At 40.6% G+C, this 17,372-nt stretch overlaps 2 protein-coding genes across 5 annotated transcripts; one reads left to right on the top strand and one right to left on the bottom strand.

Annotated features, from left to right (window-relative positions):
- Positions 1–115: 115 nt before the first annotated feature.
- spryd7b (SPRY domain containing 7b) lies at positions 116–3,583 on the bottom strand. The gene is made up of 5 exons (XM_062456574.1): positions 3,331–3,583; positions 2,753–2,869; positions 2,492–2,658; positions 1,952–2,054; positions 116–1,356 (listed from the first exon to the last, which is right to left on the bottom strand). The coding sequence occupies exons 1-5, from the start codon at positions 3,434–3,436 to the stop codon at positions 1,259–1,261; spliced, it is 591 nt and encodes a 196-aa protein (XP_062312558.1). The 5' UTR covers positions 3,437–3,583; the 3' UTR covers positions 116–1,258.
- A 198-nt stretch (positions 3,584–3,781) lies between these two features.
- On the top strand, positions 3,782–11,277 carry trim13 (tripartite motif containing 13). 4 transcript variants are annotated; one of them, XM_062456569.1, is made up of 3 exons: positions 3,782–3,920; positions 5,158–6,343; positions 10,692–11,277. In XM_062456569.1, the coding sequence occupies exons 1-3, from the start codon at positions 3,906–3,908 to the stop codon at positions 10,877–10,879; spliced, it is 1,389 nt and encodes a 462-aa protein (XP_062312553.1). In that variant the 5' UTR covers positions 3,782–3,905; the 3' UTR covers positions 10,880–11,277. The 4 variants fall into 4 exon arrangements, with proteins under 4 accessions (XP_062312553.1, XP_062312556.1, XP_062312555.1 ...); XM_062456571.1 differs by lacking the exon at positions 3,782–3,920 and adding an exon at positions 4,376–4,445; XM_062456570.1 differs by lacking the exon at positions 3,782–3,920 and adding an exon at positions 4,455–5,077.
- Positions 11,278–17,372: the final 6,095 nt, after the last annotated feature.

The raw sequence follows: 17,372 nt of genomic DNA, 5'->3' as shown, positions 1-17,372 counted from the left end.
AAAACTTTACTAAATGAAAAATGGATGCTGAATCCATTTGGAAATCCATGATGGGGAAATCTTTTTTTTTTTTTTTTTTTTTATCAATGAAGCAAGTAAAAAGTATCCCAACATATTGATGTTTCCAGACACAACAGTTTATTGTAGTCAACGGTATATTTTTGAATTTGGTTTGACAATCACATCTCATTAGTGCAAACAAAGGCAAGCGATTCTTTAACATTAATCATAGTATGTTATACGTTGATGGAGGATTTGCTTTCTGATCTTTGAAACACAGTAGCATGGGGAAAAGCATATATCCCTGAAAATAACATGTTTGTTGACATTTGGAATAACCATTTAAAATAGTGACAAATGTCCTCAATGGGAGAGCACAAACAGAAAAAAATAAAACAATTAAAAATACTGATAATACAACCAATAGGTCAGATTTACTATTCAGGAGAAACAAATATTAGTAGTGCTGGTTGTCTATCTATACATTAAATAAATACAAATATATTTTGGGCATATTGATATATGCCATCCTTTCAGTATGGCATTTAGAGTTCTGAGGTCACCTTCCATAATCAAACACGTAGCAGTAACGTCTATCCACAAGACATGGCTTTCTGTCCTGGTATATGAGCTTCTCATGGATGCTCCACAGAACACAAACTTACTTCCTCCCTGTTCTCAGAAAATAACAAATCGAACACGAATGGATGAGTGACAGCTGATTAGATCTGTCACAACCCAGGAGGGGAGAAAGAGAAAATGCATTTTAAGGAGTTCCAACAAGGGCTAGAAAACACGTATCTTAGCCACAGCTGAGCTTGGTGGAAAGAGAATAAACACAGTTAAACATAATTGGAGAATAAAACAGAAACCAAAACAGTTTGTTGGCAAATTAAGCAAAACGATCATTTCAGAGGTAAAGCGATATCAAATGACTACAACTGTCTGTTGTCTGCATATGCACACCACACGCACTATTTGTCCGTCAAAGCTGATTTGGGATCAGTTTTCCGTCCATCTAAAGTTGATCCGAGTGAAAAACTAACCTACCAAACTGGCTCTAGAACAGCAGATTAAGGACACTGAGTATTAAAGGATGCAACACACACAGAGAGACACCAGACAAGATAAAACAGGTCACAAAGCTTAGCACATTCCAGCTAGGAGTGCTAGGAGTTACCCTGTGTGTGGTTGTGTTTGTGTGTGTGTATGCGTTTGGTGTGATTATGGGTACACAGATTATAACTTAAGGTGCAGCTCAAAAGATCTGCTGTTCAAACAGGATCTTCTCGAAGCCGTGTGGAGGCGTGTGGTAGAAGTCACTGAACTGGCAGTCTAAGATGGCACTGTCATCCACTGTTGGAGCAGAACAGAACAAAGACACGTAAGATGGTTGGATCAGAAAACAATGCAGTTACATGGTTTAGTCTTGATCGGTCATGTAACAATTTGATGTGGAAGCAGATTTGTAACAGAAAGCACAAAGTGAATCCACTGGATGTTATCATGTTCAAAATGGGCCCATATTGCCCCCTTGTGGTAGAAAAAACAAAAGGAAGTACTGCTGCAGGGATTTCAAATTAATCTTCATCATTAATGAAGAATTTGGGGGGTCAGATGGCTGAGCGGTTAGAGAGTCTGGCTAGTAATCATAAGGTTGTTGGTTCGATTCCCGGCTGTGCCAAATGACGTTGTGTCCTTGGGCAAGGCACTTCACCCTACTTGCCTCGGGGGAATGTCCTGTCCCTGTACTTCCTGTAAGTCGCTCTGGATAAGAGCGTCTGCTAAATGACTAAATGTAAATGTAATTAATCTTTTGTCCTGATGTGCCAGACTACTAATAAACCTATATATAAAACTCTTGTGCAAACATAGACTCTCAGCAGAAACTAAAGGTGCTGCCAGGAAACTGGCCCCCACAGCAGAATTGGAAGCGATGCCCCCCACTCACCATAGACTACAGGGAACACCGTGCCCCGGATGCCTGATGCTGGACAGTGCATGTTTTTCCCATTCAGGTACAGGTTCAGCTCGACGTGGTCGTAGGTGATGCCCTGGAACAACAAAACAACTGTTAACACATCCTCACTTTTGGATGACAATGATTTTGAAGTGTATTCAGAGATTCTTCCTAGTTAAATCAAATGTGACAAATCAAACAATAGTACATATTTGATCTAGATGACTTAATTGTTGAGACAAAAAGGGATTGAAATCACAGTTCGTTTTAATGTTGTTGGTTGACGTGGTCAACTGTCATAGCTATAGTAGCAAAAGTAGCACATTATAGTAGCAAAGTTACGACACAACTAAAACGATGCTTTGGGAAGTTACCCCAATCATTAGTAAGTGAAGTCAGAGAACCTCAGATCGACACCAAAGGGGCTTAGGAAGCAATGATGACTGGAGCAACACAATGACCCCTGAGAGAACCCTCCATCTATGGTCGAGGCAGCTGATACAGCCAGGTTGCAGACGGCTCCAGACTCACCACAATGTCCCCCTCCTGGGGCAAGCTGTTGGCCGGTAGCCGGTTTTTCTCCTCGTTATTGTGGTACACCGATCCATCATGCCTGAGCACCAGGCTGTTAGTGTCCCTTCCCATCGGCACCTGATTCAGATTCACCTTCTGGGTTGCCACACCTATCCCCCACACACCTAGATACACAAAGAGACAAATTAAATAATGATAGGGGCCCAACCCTCATCTCGCTTTATCTGAGGATCACATTCTGTACAGGCTATCACTTACCAGTTGACTGAATCTTGAACTCAAAGTAGCTCTTGTTCTGGTGCAAAGGAGCGTTAGCAAGGCAACCACCTGTGCCACATATCCGTCGCCCGCTCTTAACAATCACGACATCTGTGCCTGTGAAATCAAATTCGAACATTAACTGTTTGGGGATTTAAGCTATGCGTTGGTTAACAACAACAACAATACATATAATAGTTCGGTTGTCATCAGCTTGGGTTAATCATTAACATAACATTGCATTACCCGGTGAATCAGTGAGTACGAGCACTGTCATACTAGAAGCACATTAGCCGGGCCGGAAGAAGCTCTGGTGCTCACGCTGAGGGAGATCGAGCGTATGAGCTAGCTAACGAAATGTGCTCGGGAACTAATGACTAGAACATCTTATGACTGTCCGTGTTTATACCCAACACATTTATATCACGTATGGTATATGTGGCGTAGCTACCTAGTTAGGTCTCCAAGTACAGTACCAACTAGTACCACCGTTAGCTAACAATAGCCTAGCTTCTTAACCTAATCTTACCCGTCTAGTGTCAACTGTATTGACGCTCAATTGAACATAAAGTACTTACCCATGTGATGCGTGTCTAACTGGACTGTGGGCATTTCTTTAAGAGGGATATGCCCCGACCCTCCATCTCCGCAGCATCCCAGACAACACGTAAACATTGCAGCCATTCTTGAACTGACTCAGAACAACCGGAAATGATCTCAAATAACGAGTCAAAGAGCGCTAGAGGTGCGTGAGCGGGGCATAACCACTCATATGAAACAGCGCCACCCTCTGGACAGTCCAGCGAACGTGCCAGGGGTCCTACAGGCGCTTCTTGCCAACGTGTCCAATCACATAGCTTGCTAAGATACGCAGTTGCTCCTGATGGCATGGAAACAAGGGAAGAAAATCAAGGTCAAAATATTTTTACACGTGACTTGGTAGCTATTGGTTATCAATGTGTCAAGCTTGGAAACACAGCACGATCACACTTATATGCTCAAAACACATATGAAGGGAAATGGACGTGCAAGTCAACATATCAACATGGTACCTGTGCCATGAATCCAGCAAAGATAATAGTGCTCCGTCATTCGAATGATGGGTCTTGTGATGTAGTGTACTTATATGCGCAGTCGGCTTATAGGTGTTTAGATGTTAATAACTATGGTAAGTTCATAAATGGCCGCGAATAACAATGTTAGTAATTGTTACAAAAGCAACATCCTCTTGATCAGTGGTGTTTTAATCTAAACTATTCAAATTTGACAATAATGTTCAGAATAAAGTTGCTGTCAAAGTAGGGCGATGGAAGCAGTGATCAGAAGCCGGGTGACTGTACTGGTTGACAGTCTTTCACGCTGTAATGTTTTGCATAGCAACAGCCCCCCTCCCCCTCCAACTTCCAGGGATCATGTGCATTTATCTTGCTCTCAGTCAAAACGCACAGTATTTTGTAAAGTGTAAAAAATGTTAAAACAAAACGTGTCAACACTAATACGTTCAGGTTATTCAATCTCGACACGCATCAGCTATCGCATATGGGCTCTTTATCGCAATCGTAAGAAATACAGTTTCTAAATTTTGCACCAACGCGGGATTGAAGGGGTTAAGTTTTGTCCCCCGGACAGAGCAAAGTCTGCACAGCAACAAGCCAGCGCCATGATTGCGTTGCACTCTGCGTTTTAGCATCTGGTGAGTGGATTTTTGGGTCCCATTGCATGTTACTTTACGCCTTCTAGAGCTGTCACATCCCTGCTCATTACTGTTCCAATGAGACGTCTGCTCGCGCGGATTATATTTGGCCGCAGTCCATTATAGCCTCGGTTAGATTGGTAATTTGACAGTCCGTAGGTGTTTCGCCTCATGACATTTGCAATACAGGCTATGCGCCCGGATATTTAGAACAAACCGAAGAAGGCTAGTCGACATAAAATATGAACGGGACATTCAGAACTGAATCTTTCTGCGAAACGTATCTTTTAAACTATGCTTGGCAAGTTTGATAAGCCATTTGTAACGTACGTTATCGTTCTCTGTTAACGATTTAGTAGGCTAGTGACATGTATCTAAACTATATTTCCAGAGCGCAACAAAAAGTAGGTCGTCCAAAGGAAAACAGAAAACAGGGACAAGGGTAGTTTTCAGTTTTGCGCGCATAGCAACAGTGTTAACGGTGTTACGCTGGTTTATTGATGCTGATTAGGCTATTTGGCTAAACCTCAAAACAATGAACCGAATAGAGCTGCTATGCACAAATGTGTCGCTATTAAAGCTATAATTCAATGTCGCTAATTGCATTTTTACCTCCTAGATTATTTTAGCGGGTAGGTATGAATGATGATGTCTAATGAATGCATAGATCCTTCTCGGTAGATTTCTCTCTGAAGTCTGTCATCTGTTTCAGAACACAATGGAGCTTTTAGAAGAGGACCTCACCTGCCCAATCTGCTGCTGTCTATTTGATGACCCTCGAGTTTTACCATGTTCTCATAGTTTCTGTAAGAAGTGTTTAGAGGGGATTCTGGATGGGAACCGATCTACCCAATGGAGACCTCCGTTCAAATGCCCAACTTGCCGTAAGGAGACTCAGCACAACGGGATCAACAGCATCCAGACTAACTACACTTTACGCGGAATTGTTGAGAAATACAACAAAATCCGAATTCTGCCAAGGATGTCAATTTGCAAGCAACACTGTGGCCAGCCGCTCAATATATTTTGTTCAACAGACTTAAAACTCATTTGTGGATTTTGTGCAACGACAGGGGACCACAAAGGGCACAAGTTCTGTGCCCTGGAGGATGCGTACGAGCAAGAGAAGAGAGCGTTCGATGAGCTTTTGCAGGGAGTAGAAACCTGGCGCAGCGCGGATACACTATCCTGCCTGGAGACACTGGAAGCCAGTAAGAAAAAAGCGCTTCAGTTGGTCTCCAGGGACGCAGATAAAGTAAAGGACTATTTCGAGAAACTAATCAGCGCTCTGGACCACAAAAAGAGCGAGATTCTCTCCGATTTTGAGACACTAAAACTGGTTGTGATGCAAGCATACGATCCGGAGATAAACAAACTGAGCGCAGCACTGGATGAGCAGAGGCGCGCACTCAACATCGCCGAGTCGTTCAGGAATGTGACGGACCCACTGTGCTTCCTCCAGCAGATGCAGGAGTTCAGGGAGAAGTTGCGAGTTGTCCGGGAAACACCACTCCCCTCCCGGACTGACATGGACGTCGGTCCCCTGGTACGAAACTTTGATGTCAAAAACTGGGACTCGGTGAAGTTTAAAGACGTGGACAAGCTCTCGGTACCCCACGAGAACGGTTCCTATCGCTGCAAGACCGCACGTGTGAGCGGCAGAAGTTGGGGGGAACTCGCACTGTTAATCTGTCTTATCCTTCTGACACCCCTAGTTTTTTTTCAGGTGGACAACCTCGCTGTCTCACCCCTCTTCTCTTTCCTCAGTTATGCATACTCTGAGGCCACGCCCCTTGTCTTAACTCCGCTGGCGCAAAATCTTCTGGCTTATCTGATGGATGCCTGTCAGAACGGTTACCTGTACCTGATACATACCACTGCCGATATTTTGGCTTACTGTAAGTTGCTTTAGTATCATGACGATTTGGGATTTTCATGCCTTTTGCTATAGCCTTTAACTGAAGCATCTTCAAGGTGATTCCATATAGGATACATCTACATTTAGCAGCTTATAAGCTTTAGGGTATTATTTAGGTATAAATATAAGGATTCCAAGTAACGTTTTGCAATAATCAGGGTTAATCGGATGATAGGTGTTAATGACAGGTCTAAAATCAAAACAGCACACATGTTCTGCAATTGTCTGTTAAGTGGAATAGCTTGTTTTGCTAAATGTCTGTTTTCCCCCTCCTTTTATAAGCCATATGATCACACTACACCTACACCTCGTGTTAGCAACCGCCAAATGATTCTTAAATGACCAAATCAGAGGCATGCAGGTTGCCTGCACGCACACATCCCAAGCTTGATTGCATTGAAACATTGATTGCAACCTCTTTTCCGTCTTATTTGATTTCTCCCTTTTTTCGTTTTTAATTTGATTTTGGAACGTGAAATATGATGCCTTGTCACCCTCGAGCCTCGTCGTCTACCTTGCCTAATAAAACCTCCGTTGTGTCTTTATGTCATGTCACCCTGTTTTTGTTTGTTTGCTTGTTGCGCTGGAGGGATTAAGGTTCATGAGTTTTACACACTCCTGTGAATGACATCTCCATTTATTGCTGTAGTCTGTGCTCACGTGAGGTGAAGTGAAACACGGGAATCATTAAATGACATGCTATGTTGCTCAGGCACTGTCAGGCACGCGCAGTTTCTCATGTGATGCTCAATTATCATCCCCAATGCATCCAGATCCGTTATCCCAGAGCAGAGACTCGACCTCGTTGCATAACTAGGCCTTACCGTCAAACGATTGCAGTCGTCGAGGCCTTTAAGATAGATTTCGTTTGGCTCATTTTGACATTTTTATTTATTTAATTGGCAATATACAACTTGCTTATTGATATGGCCTGTTTTTGTTAATGGCCTAAAAAATAGAACAGCCGTGACACAGCTAATCTTAAAGCCCAGGAAGAGATGACTCACCTGTTCTAGAACGTGTGACCTTGTGCGTGCATGGTTCTTAGTTTAGCGATACATCTGAACTGTTCTTTGTAAACAACGACATTTATATTTGCTGCAGAATAAAAAGATGGAATAGGAAACAGTTATCACACGCATGAGTGCACTACATACGTTGTTAACGAAAATGGCATGGCGCGCAGCTTCACATAGGCCTAAATTGTGTATACCCAGGTGAATTATGAGTTGTGCACTGGTCATCTATGTTCTGCAGGGTTTTTTTTTCTATAGAAACAAAATCTTAACGGAAATCCCTGGATCAGACTGCAATGGGAGCCTATGATGTCAGCACTGACCACAATTCAGGACCCACGTCACTGCACGTATATATATAGCCGACTGTTGCCGGGCAAACATGGGATTAAAATAAAAAGTTGCTTTTTCCACATCAATATTTAACTTTCTAACAATACGACCATAATGTTTTATATTTAAATAGAAATACATTGATTTGTCATTAAGTTTGTTAAATACGCATTTTAGGATTACGGAATGAATGTCGATGGAATGTGCTGGCTGCTGTTGCTAAATCCTTATCTTTAGCCTATATCGTTCAGCTTTTTTAAATTCACACATACACACATCCGTTAAAATGTAGGCTATTTAACTAAACACCACTAAGAATATTGGGCAACAACTTCAGCAAAGGCAAATTCGATGTGTCTCACGGCCTATAGACTTATTGCCTATTGCTTGCCCACTAACGAGTAGGCTGGCTACTTCATTTAATTAAAAAGATGCTATGCTGCAAAGATGCTATTCAGCAATCAACATTTTACAAATATATATTTTATTTATTTATATATATATTTATATATATATATTAAATAACCATGTTCTGTAGGCTTCTTGTGCAATAGGCTATTTAACAGGGTTGTGAAAGGGTAGAGGATCTTTATCGTCATGTTTTTTTGTATAGTGAGCCCATAACTGATAGATCATGACGCACACACACATTTTCGACAGAGCCCATGAAAATGTAGGTATATGGGGTCCTAGTTCAGTTGTAAAACGACCATAACGATGTAAAAGTCGACTTCTTCCCTGTGCTTGTACAATAGATGCTTATAGTGTTTTGAGTTGACTGCTTGACGTGTTATGGTCAAAAGATGAGATAAGGTACCTTCTCCGGTTCGCATTTAACTACAGATTAAGATATACAAATTAAATAGCACAAAACAAAGGCTAGAGCTTTGCAGTCTACAAAAAAAATATACATTCATTTGGCATAATTACAGGGTATTTTAGTACCCCACTAGTCACCTTACATTGACATTTCAAAATTAAAATCCACATCTCATGCTCAAGAGAACATTACGTGTAGGCAAAACTTAGCTTTCTTTTTTTTGTAGGCCTATAGATTTACATAGAAAAAAAGTTGCCTATATTATCGTCTGTATTTCCCCACCATTTTGAAAGCAAATTCTCATATTCATACAGGCTATACTTTTACCATATCAAATGTCCTTAAAAATTAATCTAACGAAAAAAAGGGGAACAAAAGATAAAGAAATATAGGCTAACATTTAACAAAGTTTTTGGCGTAACTTCTCGGACTTTATATTAGCTATGGTTTGTACCTTCAAATGCACAGGTGGGAAGAGTACAGAAAACCCACCCTAGCATTATCACATAGGCAAAATAACATTCAAACACGTTGGGAAAAATACATACACCGTTCAAAAAACTGAGCTATTGAAGTAGAAAAAAAGTCACAATAAGTGGACCGCTTATTTAAAGCAACATTGTGCATCTTTCCCCTTGTTCACTGCATCTAGGGCATATGGGCCTTGTGGATAGCCTCAATTTTAAAGTTGATAGACTATAATACAAATTAAACCTATAGGCAATGTATTTTCCTGTGTAGAGTAGGCCTACAAGGGATATTTCAGTGTAAAAGACGGAAAAGTGAACAGTTCGTTCCGGCCTTGGAGTAAGATTTTGAGGTGTCCGGCGTCAAAGGCTTCCTTATCACAGTCCGTCGCTTTGAAGTATACACTTGTTCATCATAAATTAACTGTATGGTATTGTAGAATAGATGAACTCGCCTACTTAATCCTATATTTCTAGATGTTGACTGCATGACAGAGGCCATATGCACACGGGAAAGGGCAAATGGGTTAATAGAACGCAATAATCTTGATTGAAAAAGCCTGATTCTCTCGTATGTCCATAATAAGGACATGTTTTATTCAATAACATTCCCATGGCGACTAGGACCCTCACACATTCCACCCCAACAAGCCACCTTTGTGACCCAGGTGTTGAGAAAGCCGATGGCAAACCTCTAATGTCCGATATGAGTTTCAAAAGTTAGACGTGAAAATTGTTACAGGGCCTTGTCCACAATAAGTGAATCTAAACCCAGCATAACCCATGTTTATGTAGCCTATAATAGTAGGTGTATGCTTAAAATAGGCCTTTATATCCAAGCCAACACAGAGCAATAAAACGCATAAAAACGTCGCCATCGTCAAGCCAGAGGCTAACCAAAAGAGAAAGGCCAAAATGTGAATTGAAATTAGTCTCTTTCACTCATCAGTGATCCTACAAATATTTTGGGCAAAAAGTAAACATACACATCAGAGACATATAGAAGCTTTGAGATAGTCTTTATTGTAAAAGCGCACAGACGTTATGTAAGCACATTGTTGCGATCAACTAGGTCCATTTAAAATGTAGACTGCACGCTTTAGACTAAAAGGCGCATTGGTCACATTCAAAAACTCACACGGCGCATTTAATTAACTTTTTGCCGTTTTAATTAGCCTTATTGTGAATGTTGGTCAGCTAAGCGAGACCTCCACGATCAAGCGCATGCAAACAAAAATGCGGACCCTTTTAATGATTTAAATTAACATTTCTAAAAAAAGTATAGGCTACTGTAAAAAATAATTTCATCAACTAAAAGTACAGCATGATGACGAAAAGGTCAAAACTGCTCATCACATTGGTGTAGGCCTACACCTTCATAGCATCGTTGAAACTGCGGTCTTCATGTTTATGGCGGGATTAAGCTGCACTGCGAGTGAGTCCCGGATGCAGAAGCGGTCAACTTTGCTTCAGCAGCACGATCAATACTGGAGGCTTCAGTTGTAATCTTAACTCCAATATTTACGTGCTGCTACAGCAAGGCAGCCAGTCGCCCAAGCAGGTGGATCCCACAAACACTTCTAAACAGACGGGATTGCGTCTCCGCATGCTGGCGTGATACAAAATATTGGCCTTTGCACAGTCCACTCTCCCAAGACTAATACTGGTTCTTTCCATTTCCTGCTTTCTCAGGTGTCTTGTCTTCCTCTCCCGGAGTTGCTGCCGCAGCACAGTATGGCCTGCATCTCTCTGTAACCCACAAACCATTCAGTGCTGCTACAGCACCACCAGAACCAGAACCAACCCTCTCTCTCCCTCTCGTCCCTCGTCCTCACACCCCCAGTGTGTGTGTGTGTGCGCAAGAAGGAGAGGGAGTGTGAGGGTGCATGAATGCAACACACTTCTTTCTCACACATACACACCCCTCTTTTCAGACTCATACACTATAGATGCACCCAACACAGGTGTTCACTCTTCAGTTCTCTACGCATTCAGTCACCATCTCTCTCCTCACTCCTTTCAATCTCTCTGCCGACGTGTGTCTCTCTCTCTCTCTCACACACACACACACACACACACACAGTCATAGGCAGCTGGGCCTGGAGCACTTCTCCCCATGTCTGAGAGACTCCTGGGCTCAAAATGATCTGAAACACAGAATAGAAGGGCAATGTAAATCAACAGTAACATCCGAAAAGAAATCAATATTGAGTGTGTTAAACATTTCTGACATTTGCCATTAAGGGCAAGTTGAGCACATAGGTTGTGTGTGTGTGTGTGTGTGTGTATATAGGTGGGTTAAACTATTGAATTAAACCCAGCAAAAATTATTACATTCCTAAATGGTCATATTCAAGGTAAGAAAATGTATGTAAAAATATAAAATGTTAATGATCATAATTTATTTTACAGGGGAAACCCCACTGGGCAGATTCTTAGCATTTTTACTGGATATTGTTGTCAATACCATTGCCCCCATGCACCCTGACGATGGACTGAAAGGCCCAGTGAGAGGTAAGACCATTACAGCCAGGAGAGGACCTGAACACACACTTGGTTTAACTGGATCTTCATCATATGGTTACACACTTCCAACATAATTAGTGATATCTCACTGAGAAGATAACTCGGTGGGATGATTTCATACAGTACAAAAAAAAAGGAACTAACTCACTTGCTTTAATTTTATTCCTCTTACACACACACACACACACACACACACACACACACACACACACACACACACACACACACACTCTCTTGCTCTCTCCTACACACACACACACACTTTAAGCATAAATCCATGGCAGCATTCAATACAAATTTAATAAATACAAATAAACAGAAATTTATACTTACGTACTTGTCAATCTGAGGGCAATTTGACATTTGTGCTCAATGTTAAAGTTTTAAATGGCAATAAACCATGTTGAGTCCGAGTGTTAAGGGACTGTGGTGGGGAGGGTGTGACATGCGTTCCATTCAGGATCTGAGCAACTTGGGTTACACAGAAATGTTGAGGGACCTTGAGGGTTTAGGTTGGTTGAGGGGCAGTTCTATGGGCGTATGTGAAGCCCTCTGTGACAAGCTTGCGTTTAAAAAGGGCTATACAAATACATTTTGATTTGATAAATGTCTCCCCCATTGTCTGCAGATAAGTGTTCACATGGCAGTGTGGCTCTAAGTGTTCTTAGCCAGGACAGAATGGGATGGACACAAACACACAATCCTTACATTCAGAGCAAAACTAGAAAGTGTTATGGTCATGTCCAAGTGGGGAATAAAGGTAAGTTGCTAAGGAGCATGACGACAAGTAACAAGAAAAATTATGAAGAATTATAATTTTAAATTTAACAATGGTCCAAGGCACAGATAAGTTTGCCCACTTATAATTTTACAACTACCACATTTTAGATATATTTTGGCAAGGCTGGAAAAAGCAAAATTCCTGTGCTGAATATCACCAACTTTATATGAAATGTTTTATTCCCTGTCAGCAAATCTTATTTTTCTGCACCAGATGCAATGATCACAACTATCAAACCGTGAGAACAGGTCAAATGCTCCCTGACAACTAAATGTGACGCACAGGCTGATGACTTCTGGTGATAAAATGATGTGGCTAAAATCTGTTCTGAGCCTCACTGGAGAGGATTTACAGTAGGGTGTAAAGTAAAAGGTCAACACATCAGCTGATAATTACACTTCGCTTTTTTGTTTAGAACCGATTTAACACATTTATAAATCACAATTAAAAAAGTGCTTCAAATACATTCTTAGTGAGCAATAAAACAAAATTGTGCATTTCATATTTGACCTAATACTTATACCATCATGCCTCATTCTCTCCCTCACACACATTTGTTACTCATCAAGTTCTTGAGTGGACATTTCCTGATTAATTTAAATTCAGTTTCAACATTCAATCAAGTGTATTGTCCACCATCAAAACTAAGCACATTGGTCTGCAGGTAAGAAGCTCCAATAATGTACATCATGTCAGTCTACACTGCAAGTGACTCCTTAATCCACAAACCTCCCTAAACACCAGCTTCAGAGTTTATGCCCATTCCATATAGTTTTACACTTTGCAATGGAGTAATATATTTGTATGGAAAGGTAAAAATGAATTGAATCGTAATAAATGAAAAAATCTTTACTCTTTCAAGTTCTAAACCCTTTACTTAAGAATTTTGACACACACACACACACACACACTTTTCACACACTCCAACTCACCAGATCACACGCAATTAAATCTACCGCAGTAAACTTTCAACTCAGCATGGTGATATCTCACACACACACACACACACACACACACACACACACACACATTTTCTAACCCTCCACAAACACTGTAAAGTACACGAAGTTTGATTAAGTGGGGACATCACACAGCATTCTCAAACCATGTGAGTGTGTGTGTGAGAGAGATATACATATAAAAAGGGAGTAAAAGCATGACTGGACCTATGCTTTCTCATACCACTGATCGATTCCATAAGAACATAAAGCATACACGGTTCAAGATTATTTTACATGTTCTCAGTGTTTAAGTACATTATAATTAATCATTAAAGGGGCAATCCACACAATATGACACCACTTCTCCATACTTGAGTGACATGCTTTGAAAATCCTACTGTGAACTTAGAGTACTGTAGATTTTCAATAAATCACCTTATCGCCAGTCCTGTATACAATAACAACAACAAAAGTGGATTATGGGGAAATGATCAAACCCATTACCAGAAAGCCACATGATACCAGGAACTGCATTTCAACTTCTTGCAAGTTGTTTTAGATACAGCTGCAAAACAAGTGGGACACTACAGGAAAATGTGGAATATTCCACTACAGTTAACAAGTAAATGCTAAACATCTCATGCATTTTAAGTGAATTAACTCTCTATTCTAAATGCTTAGGCATTTAAAGTGGGCTATTAATTTCCTAATATTATTCGACAATTCCCCCCCCCCCCCCATGCACAATCTAAGTTGAGAGGTTTTCATCAGTTTCAGTTGCTTCAGCGATGACATAACAAGGTCAGCTCACATACCCTTCATACAGGAAGCAAACAACTTGGTTGAGACAGGGAGTGACACACACAGGGGGTGACTGACACACACACACTAAGGGAGAGCATAGAGCTGGACAGAGCAGACAGCAAGTGATGCAACTGAGATTTAAGCTAAAATATATTTCCTAGTATAATGAAATTATGTTTTGAGAGTTCAAGTTGCACAATTGTTTACCACATGAAATAATCAAAGGCTGTCTGAGACTGAGACACAGAAAGAACCCACTCTGAGAAGAAAGGGGTCTGGGCAGAAAAAGCTAGCAAGTGAGGCTAGAATTAAAACCTTACTTTTCTGAATAATTTCTAGATGATAAGTCATATCAGGAATCCACCAGGATTTATGATTCCACACTCTTGGTTCCGACTCTGAAGTGTCCTGACTAAAACAAAAGATCAACATTTCCAGACAACTCCTAAGCACACTGGTGGATTAACTAACTGCCAACGTTTAGGCAGTATCACCTAAAATGAGTGACCAGAGAATTCACACATCCACCCTAACACCTAAAATACAGAACATACACTTTCTGACAGCAGCCTAGTACATATACATGTACCCACCACAAATACACTATTGAATGCAACATTATATGCTATAGAAGGCAATAAGTGGTACAGTACGATTCATTAACTTCGTACCATTGTCAATGGATGTAGTCGACATGCACCTCCCTTTCGACAAATGACAGGCGCAACAAACACGATTCACATTAAATATAATTCGTCCGATTTGAATTTCTTCAAATCGGACTAAAGGGAAATGTTTTTCAGTTCATATCTTGCTTTCTTTAGTGAAAGTCCTCACAGGTGTCCCCTGTGTAAATAGGATGCCAAGGCACAAACTGAGCTACATGCAAAATGAGAGAAACATGCAAAACTGAGAGGGAGGAAGAAAAAAAAAAAAAAAAAAAGAGGAAAACACACGAGCATAGACTAGGAGTCACACCATCTCCATTGAAGTGTGTGATCATTAAGTTACATGTGTGGCTCCCAGTTATCAACAGAAGCCAGCAGCAAATCAGGAAATGAATGGGCTACACAGCACAAAATGTCAGTCCCCAGCCAAGTTTAAAATGTGGATTTTTCATGTGGGTTTTAGCCAATATGAGAAATCCTGATCAGACCGAGCAAGGTCACCCCCTCTTATGAGGGAGAACCCATGATAGCTTTTATAACAGCTTGCCTTTGATGCCGTCGACTGAAGCTTCAGATCCCTGAACGAGGAGCCCTGGAAAATCACCAAGAGAACCTGTAAAAACCTGCTCGCATCACTTGTGAATTTGAATACTACGAAGTTTGTGCTGGGTGTTGGTGTGGAGAGAGGGAGGGGGCAAACAGCCAGGCTACCACACGTGTATGCACGTACGAGAGAAGAGCCATAACTGAGCCAGGAAATGGGGGTGGGAGCGGGCCTAAGAACACAGAATGATGAGTCACAGAATGTCATACAAACATTCTAGAACTGCACAAATACTGTAGTGCTACCAGGGTTAGAAAACACACCTCTTTCCCATTCTTTTAATCTACACTTCATATAATGTTATGGTCAAATTACCTCAATGCACATTATTCGGACATGACACACAATTTGCTACTTCCTGCACACTTTCCAGAGTCAAGTTCACCGTCAACTTTTAGAAAGCGTGAAAAGGGCAGATTGAAACAAGCTAAATAACTGTGCAAAGCCACATTATTGTTTCACCTACTATGAATGAAAACCAGCCCATTTCCTATCCCCAGTTTACTATAACCATGAGCTTTTTGGACCAAATAGGAACACAGTTGTACATTTTGTCACAGCACAATCATAACCTTTAAAATATTTCATCATCTTTAGACAAGTTTGATCTGTTTTGATTTGCCGATTTTGACTTTGTCTGGCCTGATCAACAAACCCTCTCATTCAAAAAAGACATCACATCCCCTTACACACAGCTGAAACAACCATAACCTTCTATCAAAAAATATATATATATACTATCAAAATCCTAACCACAGACATCTCCACTCACAACAGTACACACTTTTCTTGCGTTATTCATTTAGACTACTTAAAATCAATTCATGCAAATGTGTGTACACATTGATAACACCAGAAGTAAACATCAAATAGCAACTCAAACACATGCCATCAAGTGGCATGATCTGGCAGGTACGTAATGAAACTCCAACACGGAAGGTTGTTTTACATGAGGAATACGGAAGGTTGTTTTACATGAGGAATACTGTGAGTAAACATCACAAACTACAGTTAAGCAGCTAATCACTGTCCCTGAACACATACACACACAACATTTGGCCAACCTAGAACTTAACACAGAACAAAAAGGACAAAAGATTATTCCTCTGAACCAGAATGTAAAACAGTGGCCTATTGGGATCAACAATAAAAAGGCTTTTAACACATACGATACCAAAGATTTTAGATCACATGTTAAATACAATACATCACCTCACCTCCTCAGTGTGGTTTTGAGAGGGATTTCCCCCCCTTGCAAGGTTTAACCAAGATCACAGGGACAAAATGTCATCCATACTACATCTTCCTCACGAGTTTCAGAAACAGTTTCAAAAATCATTATCAGTTTCATCTGGTCTGATCACCATAGTTTTGCTACTTTCAGCATATTTACATGATCGTTTATGAATACACTTTCACGTGTACTGTATATGATCAGGATGCTGAATACTTCAAAAATTATAAGAAATGCCATGTTGTTGTGTTTTCCCCACATTGATAAATCTAATCAAGTTAAAGCAGGTGAAAAATACAGAAAAAAAATAATGAAAATCAAATGGCTATTTGAAACTGAGATGTCCATGAATATACATAAAGACGGATATCCGACACCAGTATATCTTAACACATGACCCTACCCGCCCATATCCTAAAGTGGCAAAAGGCCTCATCACCTACCTCCTAAAAAGTTTCTACATCATTCCAAGTTCTCTGAATGCAAGATGCCTGAGCTGAGAGCATGCTAGGGCTACCGTGTTGTCAGTGTACCCCATTTTGACATCACTTGACTCAAGAAACATACACCTCACTTAAAATACCTAACTATTTTGTATCATTTGACCTCTGCAACCTGACCATTTTCCTCTTGTAATGTAAATGAAAAAGGAAGTAAAATTCATCTGAAAAGTCTTAATTGTGACAAATATATACAGAAAGTGATGAGAAGATGTCTATTTGATATGAACAGATGGTGGCATTGGAACTGTATACCTATGGACGACATGTGTCTATGGGCCACTGATGTCGGCCTAGTTCAAGTTCAAAATCATT

Source organism: Osmerus eperlanus, chromosome 3 (genome assembly GCF_963692335.1).
Source record: "Osmerus eperlanus chromosome 3, fOsmEpe2.1, whole genome shotgun sequence".
In the NCBI taxonomy this organism is placed as follows: Eukaryota; Metazoa; Chordata; class Actinopteri; order Osmeriformes; family Osmeridae; genus Osmerus; species Osmerus eperlanus.
Note: the sequence above shows the minus strand (reverse complement) of the source record. Positions and strands in the feature narration are given on the sequence as shown.

Coding starts and splice junctions, on each gene's coding strand:
- trim13 (XM_062456569.1), top strand. Junction 6,344..10,691: donor TGCCGATATTTTGGCTTACT/GTAAGTTGCTTT, acceptor CTGCTTTCTCAG/GTGTCTTGTCTTCCTCTCCC.
- spryd7b (XM_062456574.1), bottom strand. CDS start 3,436: ATGGCTGCAATGTTTACGTGTTGTCTGGGATGCTGCGGAGATGGAGGG. Junction 2,870..3,330: donor GTTAGACACGCATCACATGG/GTAAGTACTTTA, acceptor TTGATTTCACAG/GCACAGATGTCGTGATTGTT. Junction 2,659..2,752: donor GTTCAAGATTCAGTCAACTG/GTAAGTGATAGC, acceptor TTGTGTATCTAG/GTGTGTGGGGGATAGGTGTG.